This window comes from Leuciscus leuciscus (assembly GCF_965113295.1).
Source record: "Leuciscus leuciscus genome assembly, chromosome: 2".
In the NCBI taxonomy this organism is placed as follows: Eukaryota; Metazoa; Chordata; class Actinopteri; order Cypriniformes; family Leuciscidae; genus Leuciscus; species Leuciscus leuciscus.
Genome location: NC_138726.1, coordinates 41,188,637 through 41,203,164, shown reverse-complemented (window position 1 = coordinate 41,203,164; position 14,528 = coordinate 41,188,637). Strand labels below are relative to the sequence as shown.

Below are 14,528 nucleotides of genomic sequence, written 5' to 3'. Positions count from 1 at the left end.
ATTAGCGAACAGGCTGTCGATTCATGAAATGATTAGCTATTTCCTCACAAAAGCTGTTTATTCAGCGCAGTGAAGCCTCTCCTTCATTGACATCCATTTAAAAAAACGGCCTCTTGTCGGCTTCCCTGCGTACTTCCAAAGCCGTAACGTTATACTTTTTTGGCTAAAGGTTGTAGTCTTGCCTTCCAGTGGCTTTGAATGAACCTACTAATGACTTACAGTACATACACTGTAGTTGACTCATTACACACTTCAGCTCTAAGTATTGAGGAAACGGTTCCGGATTAGATACACAAACATATAGGTGAAATTGTTTACAGTTTTATGCATTTATACAATGTAATACAGTTGATTATATTGGTGTCATGAGTATTACTCCCAACTAGAGTGGATAAATGTGGCATATAAGGAGGGAAATACATACCCTGTCTTTCAGACCATTTCATGGAAAAGAAGCCAAAGTTCTTTTCCAGAGCAGTGAAATCTTCTGTACATATTAACCTCTATAGTCACTCCTTGCTGTTCAGCAGTTAAACTTGTTAATAAACCGCTAAGACAACCGATGATCAGACTTTACTTTGAAAAGAGAAGTAAATTGTTACATTCTTTAAAGCTAATAAAGGTCACCCATTACATCTGTTCATATGGAAGCCATAGCTCATTGGGTTCTCTTTGCAGGATAATGTCAACAAAACGATAATAAAATCAAAAATAATCCATGTCTTTTTTTACTGTTCACAGAGATTCCAGTGCACCCACCGCCTCCTGGGCGAGCATGATATCTCACTGGCTTGTGTGGAGCAGGTAGTAACAGGTAATTCAACAGCACATGAACATACTTCACCATGCTTAACAACACCTGCAGACCACCTGCCACTCTTCAGGCTTTTTCTGCTGCTGTTTTCTACTATCAATTGAATGACTATCAAAGATCAGCTTAGCAGTTACAGCGTGCACTCTGTAGAGGAGAGTAATACGGCTCGAGTAAACTGTTCTATGGCAGGATTTCATAACCCCAAACTGTCATTGGATCCTCCCACACACGTACAGTGTTGTGAACGACAAAATCGAATCAGTTTCCTGTACTTGCAGTGAACTTTGCAATATTGTGTTTTTAACAAGAGATTTTGTATATTTTAATAATTTTATGATATTGTATTTGATGCTAATAGTAAATACTTTTGCAATGTGTGGTTGCTGCTGATTTGATGTTCGCAAAAAGTCGTCCGTCATTTTATTTTATTTTTTTGCTTCAAATTATAGTTTGTAAAGTTGCGATTCAATTTGTTTTGGTTTGAAGCTTAAATTGTTCAAATTTAAAGAGAATTGATCCAAGAAATGATTGGAAAAAAATACTTCCATCACCCAGTCAAAGGTCTTGAAAAAGTGAGCGATCATTGTTGTGCTTGACATCATATTGCTTGACGTGGTTTTGCACTGAGATCTTTGTTCTTCATTTTCTGCCATTCTCCCCTTTCTCCTCATTTTCAGTGCCTGCAAATGTGTTTTTATACAGTCGCTGGTTTCCTTCTTTTTAAACTTGGATTGTTCTCCATCTCTTTTCGGTAACTTTATTTCGATGGTCCACTTTAGACATTCTACTAACTATAAGTAACTGCAACTACATGTCATCTAACTCTCATTACAGTATTAGTAGTGTATTAGTAGACTGTCAGCATAATGCTGGCACTTTAGTTTGATGCTCCCCCAACACACATTCTCCTGACTATAAGTCACTTTGCAAGTACATATCATCTTACCTCAACCATAATATAACAGTCTTCTACAGTCTACTAATACTATAATGACAGTTAGTTGACAAGTCATTGCAAAGTTACTTAGTTAGAAGAATGTCTAAAGTGGACCATAGAAAAAAGTGTAGCCTTTTTTACTAACCAGTACTTAGTTTAATCTCCCTTTGTGTGTTCTCCCAGAATTTGTATTAACATAACAAAAACAATCATGACTGTAACCCTGTTCGCTTGGATTTTTCCACGAGCGATGTGTACATTCGTGAAAGTGTAGCGTAGCTGCAGAACCTGTTTGGGTGGCTGTTTTTAGCATAGCTGTAGATGAGCTCATCCAGCCAGACTGCAGCCTGAGCCCGGCCGCGATTAATCTTGTTTGTGTTAGATCCTTGCACTCCCCTCATTGCTGACTTTGCCCCCCAAGTGTTGAATTGCTGTGCTAAACAGATATAGCATGAAGCCTAAGCCCAACACCCCCCACCCCCCAAATTTTTTTTTTCTCTGTCTGTCTGTGTGGATTCAACAAAAAGTCCTTTATAAGAGATTCAGGCTTGGAAAAAAACCCTCTCTTTGAGGCTTCGATCTGTCAGTAAGGCAGAGTGACCCCTGCAGTCTGGGATAGTGCCCTTGGAGGCTGTCTATACTGTATTAATTACAGGACTGAAAGCTAATTTTGAACCACATCACACAGACCTTATCTGCTCATATTTGTTTGTTTCTTTTTTTAAATTTATAATAATACAAGTTTCTTACAAAAGTATTACTTATACTACACCTTTATCTACAACACAATGAGCCTTCAGTAGTTTGGTAACATTTTACAATAAGCTTCTGTATATTTACATTTATTAACATGAAATTATAATGAAAAATACTTTTGAAGCATTTATTAATCTAGGATAAGATCTATTAATTAACATCAGTTGATTTATTATGAACAAACATCAATTAATGAACAGAATTATATGTTTTGTGGTCTTCGTATAGAATTATACGAAGACCACAAAACGTATCGGACTTGGACCCATTTGAATTCTACACAGAATGCTGTATTTTAAAGCGACATGGTGGAGATTAGGTGGAGAAACGGTTAGGCAGACACGGCATTAGATACAGCACTGACAGGTTGAAGAGATAACATCGGTGCCATGCACCAACATAAAGTACACACTTTTCAAACTACACATCCTCAGTACGATTACGGTCGCTGTTTTGCTTTAATAAACAGTTTCATATTAAATCTATTAGACTGTGGCTGTCAAATGCGGCTTTGCCGAGCTCAACGGCTCTGGCTGAGCTGTGATATAAACGAAACGTTATTGGCTGTTTAAAATAAGGGAAAGAGCTGCTCAATATGTCTCGCCCTGTCTTCCTGTTTCAGTGGAAATCACGTCAACACATTAAATTAAGCTGTGCGTTTCAAGGCACTTCAGTGCGTCAAAAGTGATTTTAATCTGATTTTGCGAGTTTAAAAATGTAAAGTCTATTTACAATATATATGTATAAACAGCATGATTGTGTGATCATCACCAGTTCTGCTAACATGAAGTTAATATGAGCGTTTCCTCTTTTGATCCATGGCTGGATATACATGATACTTGGGTAGAGGAACTCCTCTTATGATAAAAATAGTGTTGTGTTCTCTAGAACTCGGAGTGTTGAAAATGGAAAAGTGGTCTTAATTATCACTTCTGTATTCTTTGGTAGTTACTTTAGGGAAGGAAAACTGCCTTTATTATTTTTCTTTGTTATTTTTTGTTGTTGTTACTTTTCAGACCTGGTCATGATTTTTTTTGTGCCTTCAGACTGTTTGCCTGAACATTATGTAATACAGATTACACATAATACAGATTATACTCCCCCTGCTCACTAGCACGTGTACTATCCAATAGTGAGATTAGTAAACTTGGCAGTAAGTACACATTCTCTGACACATGTTTCTGTAGTGTTGTAGTGTTCGTGCAAATGACAAGTTAATTTCTGCCTCTTGCCACAATCTTATTTTCCCATCGTCTCCCCATCATTACCTGTCCTCTTTCTCTTCTTCACTATCAGTAATGGTTACAAAATCCAAATAAGATTGTTTTGTGTTTTTTTTTAATAGTGAATGATGTAAAGGGGAAGCAGAAGATTTTAGGATCCAATCAGAAGCTGAAATTTAACCCTACAGAGCTTATCCTTTATTGCAAAGACTTCCGTATCATCCGATTCCGCTTTGATGAAGCTGGACCCGAGAGTGCTAAAAAGGTACAACACACACACACACAATAAAATAACTAGCCTCACAGCCTCCTCCGGGTTCCTGACGCTTTTGGATTAGTCTGAGAGAGGATTAAGAGCTAATAGGTTTGACTGCAGCCCCTGCTGAAGTCTGGATGTTTTTCCCTGAAGTAAAATTTGTAAACACGAATGAGAAATTCCTGCATGTTATTGGGTCCAGTCCTGGAATGAAGTGGATTTATGATTTGTATTAATTTCAGTCAGTGTTCTGCCTTTTTGTGTATGCGGTTTTATGCACTCATTTAGCCTTGATCTTTTCTTTTTGTCAGTGTCCCACTTAAGCAAGAATCTTTTCCTAGAACTGTAGGCCTGTGGTGTTTCAGGAAGTCTCCCCTCTCGTCGTCTCCCCTTCCCTACTGAGAGGTTGTAGGATGAGAGGATTATAGTTTTTCTCCTTACCTAGACAGCACTGCTTTCATCCACCTTCTTTGTCTGGTGGACACTGATCCCACTGCAAACCAGTGGTATTTGGTAGATTCTGAAATGCGCATGCAAAGCCCTCATCAAATTAAATCAAATCAACATTTATTTATGAAGCACCTAAAAAACAAAACATCAAGTGTACCAAAGTGCTGTACAATTTCAAAGAGATACAATAAAATACAAATAAAAAAAGAGAAATGAAATCATGGTTTCCTGATTACGTGCATATGAGTTCCCACTTTCCTTATATTTTTACATTGCTTCAAAATATATTATAACAGTAAGACAGTCAGTAGCAAGAATATCTTGTGTTAATTCAATTTGATGTTTGGCTATAATTATTAAAGGCATAGTTCATCCAAAAATAACAATTCTGTCATAATTTACATATTTTTCACCTGTGGGTTAGGTTTATTTATCAACTTTTTTATATACAATAGAAGTTAAAATGGTTTGGTTACAAATATTCTTCAACATTTATTCTTGTGTTTTGCAGATAAGAATTTTAGGGTGAAATTATCCCTTTAAGAATCACCTTCTATTCAAATCATTGATAATGAACTCCTGTAAACATTTAATTTAACCAAACTTTGTGGTTAAAAAGTTAATTTCCATTTGCATGGGAATTTCATTGGTAATGTTCATATGGGCGAGTTGTTTACTTTGTAATTAGTCCATTCATTTTCATCAGTTTTCATTGATATGGATTTGTGGACCTTTTGTAGTCAAAAGAGTCAGGCATTAATCTTAATAAAGACAGTGTAATCAGCCAAAAACGTACAATTACAGTGCACTGGTTCCTCTAACATTACTTTTCACATGTGTTTTGCAGTAACCCCTTCACATGCACTCCACTTTAAAGGACATCTGTGAGGCCAAAATGAGCTCAAGGGAGGCCAAATAAACTTTGTCCAGTGGTGTTGCTGCTGGACAGTGTTTGAGCGATTTATAAAATGAGTAATTTATTAACTATTTAACCTCATACACTACCGTTTATTTTTTAAAAAGAAATTAATACTTCAGCTATTAATTATTCAGCAAGGATGCATTTGATCAAAAGTGACGATAAAGACTTTTATATTGTTGAAAAAGATTTCGATTTCAAATGAATGCTATTCTTTTTTTCTATTCATTAACAAAAATCCTGAAAAAAATAGTGGTTTCCACAAAAATATTAAACCACTTAACTGATTTTAACATAGATAATATGAAATGTTTCTTGAGCAGCAAATTTCTGAAGGGTCATGTGACACTGAAAACAGATGTATTGGCTGCTTTGTCGTCATAGGAATAAATTAAATGTTCAAATATATATATATATAAAAAAAAAAATATATATATATTGTAATTCACAAATCTTTGAACGGTAGTGATTTTTGTAATGATGATTTAGTTTTTTCATACTGTCTCATCCAATTGTTAGATTAGCATTTCATTACAACCTCATAGGTCTCTAACTGAAAAAAAATTAAAAATAATAAATTTCGCTTCAGATGTTTTTTACTTTTCTCTACTGATAGACTTAAAAGGACAAAAAATGCACTGCAGTAAAGTATTTGAAAGTTCCCACCAAAACCATCAGAGGCTCTCTGCCTCATAAAATAAAGCATGTTCTGTTGAGGAATGTCTCTCCCTCCCGTTATATATATCTGTGCCATAAAGCAGATAAAAAGAGCTCTTTATACAAGCTGATCAGATCATGCGATGAAGTCCGAGTTCTGTGACTCACACCGGCCTACAAACCCATCCTGTTGCTTCACAACAGCTGCTGTTGCCAGGCAATGTGGAACTTTGTGTAAAACGAACATTCCACATTGTGCTCCTGACTCAAAGGCTGTCAGAAGAGGAGAACGGCCTCCTGTTCGTCATTCCTGCAGCATAATGAGCCCTGATTGGCCATTCTTGTAGCATGACTCAGAGCGAAATTAATGGTCTCCACAGCATCTTTGGAATGATTGTTAGTCATCATGTATTAGTCACTAGAATGTCAAAGGCTGCACTAAGAGCTGTTTATATTTTTGAAAGCTGAAAAGGGAGTTTTCCTTTCAGTAATGGGAAAAAGACTGTGAGGGAAGCCAAGCTTTTCACCTGCAGTTATCCACCAAGTACAGGGCCCAAAATCTAAGGGGAATAACTTGGAGGTACAGAAGGAGTGAAGTAAGGGGGAATGAGGAAAAAAGAGATGCCAGAGTTCAGCTCTAAACAGTCTGCCAACTCCTGAGAATGTGTGAAGGAAGGGGGAGAAAGGGGCAAGAAAAGCACCACAAAAACAAGAGGAACAAAAAGCCCATTGAGCGCGGCTCTCACTTTCTGAGCGCTTAGCAAACACACACATTTATCCTGAAGTTCCGTTCCAGAGCTTCTCTGATGCTTTTGTTGCTCAGTGCCACTGAACGCTAAACTATGGAGCTTACGTGAAGGGCAAGTAGAGTGCGTTTCCTTGACAGCCGTTGCAACGCGCACTGATTATTCATATTCTGGTGCTAGTACTATGGAGGAGCCAAATGGAGTCTAATGCAGAGAGCTCTGGGGGTCAGTTAGACATCTCAGCTCAGGTTGGACAAAAATGGAACTAAATGTCAAATATTGTATTTGGATCATGGAGGAGGGACTCTTTTATGCGTGCTTTTGGGTTTTAATGAGCCGTTTTCGTATAGGCTAGGCTAAATATTGAGTGGCATTAAAAATACTTTGTTTTTCTTTATGAGCAATGGAAAAAAGCCAACTGGTAATTTCATAATATCCAGTTGGAAATTACAGAGCTGCTGTTCACATCACTTCTCTGTTGTGTTTCCATATTTGTCACTATTAATTCCCAGCACTTCTGTCCCTAGAGCAGGTTTTTCTTTTTCAGAGTTTCCTATACCTATCTCCTTAGGAAAACACTTCTGACAAACAAGCATCTGAAAACGTTGATGTAATTTTACCAGTACAAGCATTCAGTTCTTTCTTTGAGAAGCACAAGATTTAGAGGCCATTCACACAGAATGTGATTTTGCATTGAAATTATGTGTAATGAAAAAAAAACAACACAAGGTCTAGACATGCGTATTTTAAAGGTTGTACTTCTTTTAACTTGAGCGCTCCTTTTTTTTTTTTTTTTTTTTTTTTTTTTTACACAGTGACCGTCATACAGAGCCCCTAAAGGGACATGGTGAAGAAAACAATATGAGATGGGATGAAAAATTATTGTCTTGTCATTTAGCCTTGTGTATTTAAACCCTCATGTTTGTCTTGTCCATGTCCATAGTTCATAATTCTTAGTTCTTAGTTCTTAGTTCTTAGTTCTTAGTTCTTAGTTCTTAGTTCTTAGTTCATGCAATGCCTGCCATGCCATGCCTTTGTTTTATGTTTGTATATAAACTGCTCTTGGGTTGGACATCTGTTACAGGCAGTGCTTTTGCGTTCTCTCACAAAAGTTTTGTAGCCGAACACAAACGTTTTTGTGAGGGAATGCAGAGGTTTTGCAAGTGAACGCAAAGTTTCTCAGGGGAACTCAAACATTTTGCAAGAGTATGCAAAAACATTGACTTGTTATTTTTCCTCCCATCTCATATTTTTCAACCACTATGTCCCCTTAGGGCCTCTGTTGTGTCATGCATAAGATGCTGCAAAAGACTCAAGCGCAGGGGTCAAACACATCCCTCTACCACGTTTACTTAGAAAAACAATGGAAAGTAGTATAGTGGAATGCAAAAACACATTATGTGAAAGACCCCTTATTTGAGTTTTCTAAGTTTCAACACTTTTACCCAAAAATGAAAATTCTGTTAAGTTACTCACCTTAATGTTGTTCCAAAGCCATAAATTCATCTTTGAAACACAAAAGAAGATGCTTTTAGTCTTAGATCCAAAGTCTTATGGGTTTTGAATGACATGAGGGTGACTAAATAATGACGGAATTTTCATTTTTGGGTGAACTATGAATTATGTGGGACATACAGAGAGTGCATTTATTAAAGACTAATCTGTAAAATACAGCAAGAGAAATATATGTTGGTTAACTGTTGGGTGACGTCACTTCTTGTTGACGTTCGAAGTATTGTCAAACAAAACGGAGGCTAGGTCAACCCTCCCTCCTCTTCATCCCGCTAACTTCCCTCTTCATGCTTCTCTCTCCTCCTCTCCCCACACCCCCCTTCATGTGCACACGCACTAACCCCCCAACCCCAAATCATTCTTGTCGGTTATTGGCTGGAACACTGTTTGTTATGTTTCGTGGTCCAGGCTGGGCCAGTTTGTTTTTGTTGCCGTTTGTGGAGCCTGGGCTGTCTACAGAGACCGCGTTTTTTTACAATGTGTTCAGGGGACAGGCAGCTAGCGGATAGTGAGGAGATGTTTGCTGTATGTGACAAAAAATGTTTCAGCCTAAAAAACATGTGACATCGCTTAGAGCACCTTTAAGGTAAAAGTCCAGCCTAGCCTGTGCTCTGCACTCAGTGCTGTTGAATATTTCCATGCCTGAATCCAACATCTGTGCCAAGAAAAGCTCTTCTGAATTAATGAACAGTTGATCTGACCAACAGGTGTTGCAGGAAAACAGATAAAAGGGAGAAAAATTCCCAAACTGCACTATATAGTCCTGGGTGTGGGGAAATCAACCAGTTCGGGACCTAACTCTGGTTTGTGCCTAGAATTTAAATCAAGCAGTTCAGGTGGTATTTTTCCAGTACCCTGTGGCAGGAAATGTCAGTTATGATGGCTTATTTGAACACAGGCTAATTTTATCTCCCAAAAGCTCTTTCAAATCTCTTCCAAAGATTACGTATATTTAAGTACATTTCTCATTTGTAATGGAGCATTTGGTATTTGCAAAGGTAAACTGGACTTCAAACAATTTGTTAGTAATTGTTAGTCATGTTTTAACGATGAAGGTCATTTTGTGTGCTCCCACAGGTTTGTCTGGCCATCGCTCATTACTCCCACCCTGCTGACCCTCAGCTACTCTTTGGCTTTGAATACGTCGGAAAGCGATACCATGGATCAACGGGTATGAAAACACACGTGCGACTGTGACCGCAAATGATTGCCAAACTGAGTTGAGCTGTCCATACATTCAGCCTCCCTGCAAGTCAAAACATGAGGACACTTTCCAGGGAATGCAAATTGCTCATGTGAATAGCAGGGCCTATATTAAGATTATTATGGCTGCTATTATTGGGCTGCATTGTAACACAGTTTTAAGAAATGACAGAATGTAGCATGTAGGAGATTGTGACACCACCAGTAATGCAAACTTACTGCTTTTCAGTGTAAATTCATGTTACAATATGTCGATCTGAAGAAATCCTTCAGAAATCATTCCAAGAAACATTTTTTATTATTATCAATGAAGAAAACAGTTGTGCTGCTTAACATTTAGTTAACTGATTTCAAGATTATTTGATGAATCATTTTTTTTTTATCAATTTAATCCATTCTTTCTGAATAAAAGTATTATTTTCTTGAAAAATACAAATCGTACTGACCCCAAACTTTTGAACGGTAGTTTATGTCTCCATTATCACTGTTATTTTGTAAATTCAAGGCCATAGAAGTTTTTTTATTTTATGAGATTTATTATTAAAATGAAATTATGTAATTACTTATTACATTTTATTATTATAATTTATATATTTTTATTATAATTTATTAAAGCATTAATGTGTTTAAGAAAATCACAATTATTTAATGCACTGTAAGCATATCCTTAAATAAAACACACCTCAGTAAACATGTCCCATAACCACCTGCAACTCTCACCTTTTCACCCCTCATGAGTATGCATCCCTGGACTGCCTTATGAGCATGTACATGTCTGGTTTGTTTAGATGAGACAGTGAATGGTATTGACCCTGGCGGGGGGTTGCAGACCCCCCTGTTCGACTGCTCCTCAGACTGGGACAGAGAAATCAAGCGTACCGGTGCCTCTGAATGGAGGGTGTGTACCATAAATCAAGGCTATTTCATCTCACCCAGGTGAGTGTGTATATATGAGAGTTCACATGTAAATAATGATCTATTTTGCAAACAGCTTTTAGTATGAGCATCTTAGGTAAATGTAAATGTAACAGAAACACAGGTATGAGTATGTACAGGACAAATGGGCATTGTTTAAGTGAACATGAATTATGGTACGCTTACAGGACAATGATGTATTAAAAACTGAAAGGTTTTTCCTTCGCGTTTTACGCGCACAGACGACAACATTGTCAAAATGATCCGTTCACACGGATCCGCGACAAAGATTAAAAACGATGTGTTATGCATGCCAGCCCAGTAGTTGGCGATGTCACTTTGTAAAGAAACAATATGGACCTGTAATACGCATGCACATGACGTCCTCATTTTCAAAAATTCATGTTCTTGTAGTTTATACGGAGACGATAAAGGAATCGTTTTTAATAACTTGCACTTTGAAAACCCTTTTCTAAAGTTTATGTTTTCAGGCCCCAAAGCACCGTTGTAAATGAACGGCCAAAACACATAAAAAGTTTTTCGTTGTAAACGGTGTTGTGTAAAAGGCCCCTTGAAGTCATCCTAATAAATCTCCTGACAGGATGAGGATAACTGATTAAATGATGACAGGTTCATATGAATCTGCTCAGACAGACAGGAATGCAGTAATCCTCTGGAATGAAAGCACTGATCTCACAGATCCACATGCAGTTCAGTATCAGGTCATTGTGTTTATAATACTAACACAAAGAAGCGTCACGTATTTCATTGTGCTTGACAGTTTCAGGAGCCCTTTATGTGGAATTTAATTCCTTTTTTTCTGCTCTTTGCAGTCTCCCAGAGTTCTTTGTGGTTCCGGTATCTCTGGCAGATCAGGATCTGAAGCAATATGCCTGCTGCTTTTACTCCCAGCGCATCCCGGTGAGCGCCGTTTACCGGACTGGATTATTGGTTTTGGAGTTAGAGGGGAGGAAATCTACAAATCACTTTTACTACCCCAGTCTGTTTTGCTCTTACTCAGAGAGAAAGTCATCAATTAGTGTCTTAGTTTAAAACTTTGCAGAATGAGAAATCATGTCGGCTTACTTGGTGGATGGATTTTCACTGAATAGTTGTGAGTCAACCATGTGTGTCAACATACATCGGCTAATCTTTTGAAGAGTATTTATGTGTGTATGTGCTTTGGTTTGTAGTTATGGTGTTGGAATCACTCCAGTGGGAGCGCTCTGGTCCGCATGTCTAACATCAGTGACCCACTGCAGCAAAGGAAGGTGGAGCAGCGGTAAGAAAGAGAGACAAGAAAAACATTTCACAGACAAGAAAAAATTTAGGGCAGGACTTGATTTTGTCCATGGGGAATTGATTGGATCGTTGTGGTTTGCTATTGCTGTGATCTCATGTGAGTGACAGGTTATCCTGCCCTTGTCATCAGAGAAGAGAAGAGATGTCGTTGCAAGTTCTTTTGATTAAAGAATACAAGCATACATGAATAATAATAAAAAAAATCTAATTCAGTTTTGATTTCATGGTGAATTTAAGGGAAATAGATTTGGTTTGACCTCCGTTTTAAGCCTAAATAAAACACTAATCATACAGCAGATCAGCTTTATTTGATAATATTTGGGAAAATAACTGTCCGAAATGTATCATTTCATTGCTTTTGAAATTTCATAAAATGTTGTGATTGTGCTTGTTTACTCATCTCCGATCTCATGAGCCTAGTAGGGTTGCCAGATCTGCTGATATCCAAAGATACAGGCTGTCATATTCTGTATTTATCACCAGTTAGCAGTGGTTAAATCATCTGTGTTTCTGTAGGATTTCCAGTGCCATCATTAAGAGTCACCCCCTGCGCAGTGACGTCTTCAAGTCGGATTTGGACAAAAACCTCCCAAATATCCAGGATATTCAGACTGCTCTTCTGAAACTGAGGCAGATCTGTGTTATAGGTAATGAATACCCTGTTGTAGAAAAGCGGGATTGCAGTACACACTCAGTTTAATAAGACTTTAACTGTAGGAAATACTTACAAGGCTTATTCAGGTTAATAATTTAGCTTAAGACTGGGTTACAGTAAAGGCCAGGAATGTTATTCCAAGAATCCCACACAGTGCTTCCTGGTGCCATTAAAAACATGTTTGTTGATACTCTTACTAGATAAAATCTGTAAAATTATTAAATGATCTAAGCTGTCTTTCAGTAGATAATCTGTTTATTGCCTTGTCCACTTTAGCTCTAATGTGTCTTTTTGCTTGCTTCTGTATTTATATGCATATGCAGAACCCTTCGAGGAGTCTGAAGAGAAGTGGCTGTCATCCTTAGATAGCTCAAGATGGATGGAGTATGTCAGGTATGATTGAGAAACACTCAGTAGTCACCACACATCATATATGAGCTTTCAGCTTGTGCCAGAAGTTATTTCATGCTAGAAATGTTGGAAACAGGCATAGGCTTTCTGTTTGTGCATTAGGTCTCAACAAATCTGTTTTCAGATGTTGATAGTTGTGTGCACTTGTAAGATTGGTGTGGTGTGTGTTTTTTTACAGGACATTTTTGAAGCACGCAGTAGACGTAGTCTATATGCTGGAAAGCAGACACGTGTCTGTCATACTCCTAGGTAAGTAGCCCTTTTCTATTATTTTCTATTATATTATTTTGTGTGGTAGTAATTTTCATATTTGAAACAAAATTATTTATGGTGCTGTCTTCCGGCTGGCGTCCATTGTAAGTGCAACGTTTTTTCTGTGGTAATCAGGATCCCACAAATTCTGTCCACACACATGAAGTTATAAATAACCTGGGATATTCCTTTTATTGTTCTGTTGTGTCTTATAGACAAATGTAATATGTTGTAAATCTCATGTAAAGTGATAAATGATCTTGCCCCTTCATTCCGTATGTGTGTGAGCAGAGAAGGAGGACCGGGACCTGAGTTGTGTGATTTCCTGTCTGGTGCAGCTGATGTGTGATCCTCACTGCAGGAGTCTGCATGGCTTCCAGGGTCTGATTCAGAAGGAGTGGGTGATGGCTGGCCATCGGTTCCTGGACCGCTGCAACCATCTGAAGAAGAGTGACAAAGAGGAGGTAGTGCTGCTTTTATCAGTTAGATTCCAGTATCTTATTTGTTCATTTATAAGAGGTACTTATATGTGAAGTAAATTGTTTTTATTGTTCCTATTCTCTCTGTCTACAGTCTCCTTTGTTCCTGCTGTTCCTGGACTGTGTGTGGCAGCTGTGGAATCAGTACCCAGCAGCATTTGAGTTCACTGAGGTGTACCTGACAGTGCTGGGGGACAGTATGTGGGTCCCTGTCTTCAGCACCTTCCTCTTCAACTGCCCCCGGCAAAGAGCAGAGCACAGCAGGGTTAGATGCTTTTTGACAAGTTTTGTAATTAGTTTTAGTTTTGCACTACACACTTTTATTCCATTTAAAAAGCATTAATGCATGCTTGATTAGTTTATTGACATCTAAGGGAGTTCTTGAACTGTCACTATCACCTGTGTCTTACTTGGGAAACTGTAAGATAATAATAATAATCTTAGTAATATATACAAATTTTATATTATATTATATATATATATATATAATGTAACAAACTAATAAAGCATGCAATAATTCGTGATCTTCAGCTATATAAAACATGACAACAGAAGTATTATGTTTTTATTATATTTTTCTTTAAAATATATGAATTCATTTTATGCATAAGCATGTACTGTCAACAATTCCGCTAACTAACAGCTAAACTGGATATCAGCTACTTTACAATGAGTTTATATTTAATAGCAAGAAATCAATATTAATACTATTTTCATTCACTTTTTTGACCTCTTTGAACTGATGTCTACCCTTCTGTCTGTCTGCCTCTTTCTCTCTCATCTCTTCAGGATTTTGCGAGCAGTAAGAGTATTCACCTGGGGCAGGACCAGGCTCTGCGCTTTCCTTCAGTGTGGGACTGGTCCCAACAATTTAGTCTTAAAGACCAGACTCTTTTTAACAATCCCCTGTACGTGGGCAAGATCGCCACCTGTGTGCAAAACGGCACAGTGAAGACATTCACACACAGGCGCAGCAAGGTGAACTCTCTATCTCTACTAGTCTGCAAGCCAATGTGATAATGATTTAAACTTTAAGTCGAA

General features: G+C 37.7%; 1 protein-coding gene across 1 annotated transcript in view; it reads left to right on the top strand.

Annotated features, from left to right (window-relative positions):
• The window catches only part of mtmr10 (myotubularin related protein 10), a 32,397-nt gene that overhangs the window by 15,310 nt on the left and 2,559 nt on the right, over nt 1-14,528 (top strand). The window contains exons 4-15 of the mRNA XM_082156112.1: nt 742-814; nt 3,853-3,995; nt 9,348-9,441; nt 10,262-10,409; nt 11,222-11,309; nt 11,582-11,670; nt 12,207-12,337; nt 12,669-12,738; nt 12,935-13,005; nt 13,300-13,472; nt 13,582-13,752; nt 14,277-14,465. Of these exons, the coding sequence (XP_082012238.1) occupies nt 742-814; nt 3,853-3,995; nt 9,348-9,441; nt 10,262-10,409; nt 11,222-11,309; nt 11,582-11,670; nt 12,207-12,337; nt 12,669-12,738; nt 12,935-13,005; nt 13,300-13,472; nt 13,582-13,752; nt 14,277-14,465 (1,440 nt within the window). The remainder of the gene's footprint in view (nt 1-741; nt 815-3,852; nt 3,996-9,347; nt 9,442-10,261; nt 10,410-11,221; nt 11,310-11,581; nt 11,671-12,206; nt 12,338-12,668; nt 12,739-12,934; nt 13,006-13,299; nt 13,473-13,581; nt 13,753-14,276; nt 14,466-14,528) is intronic.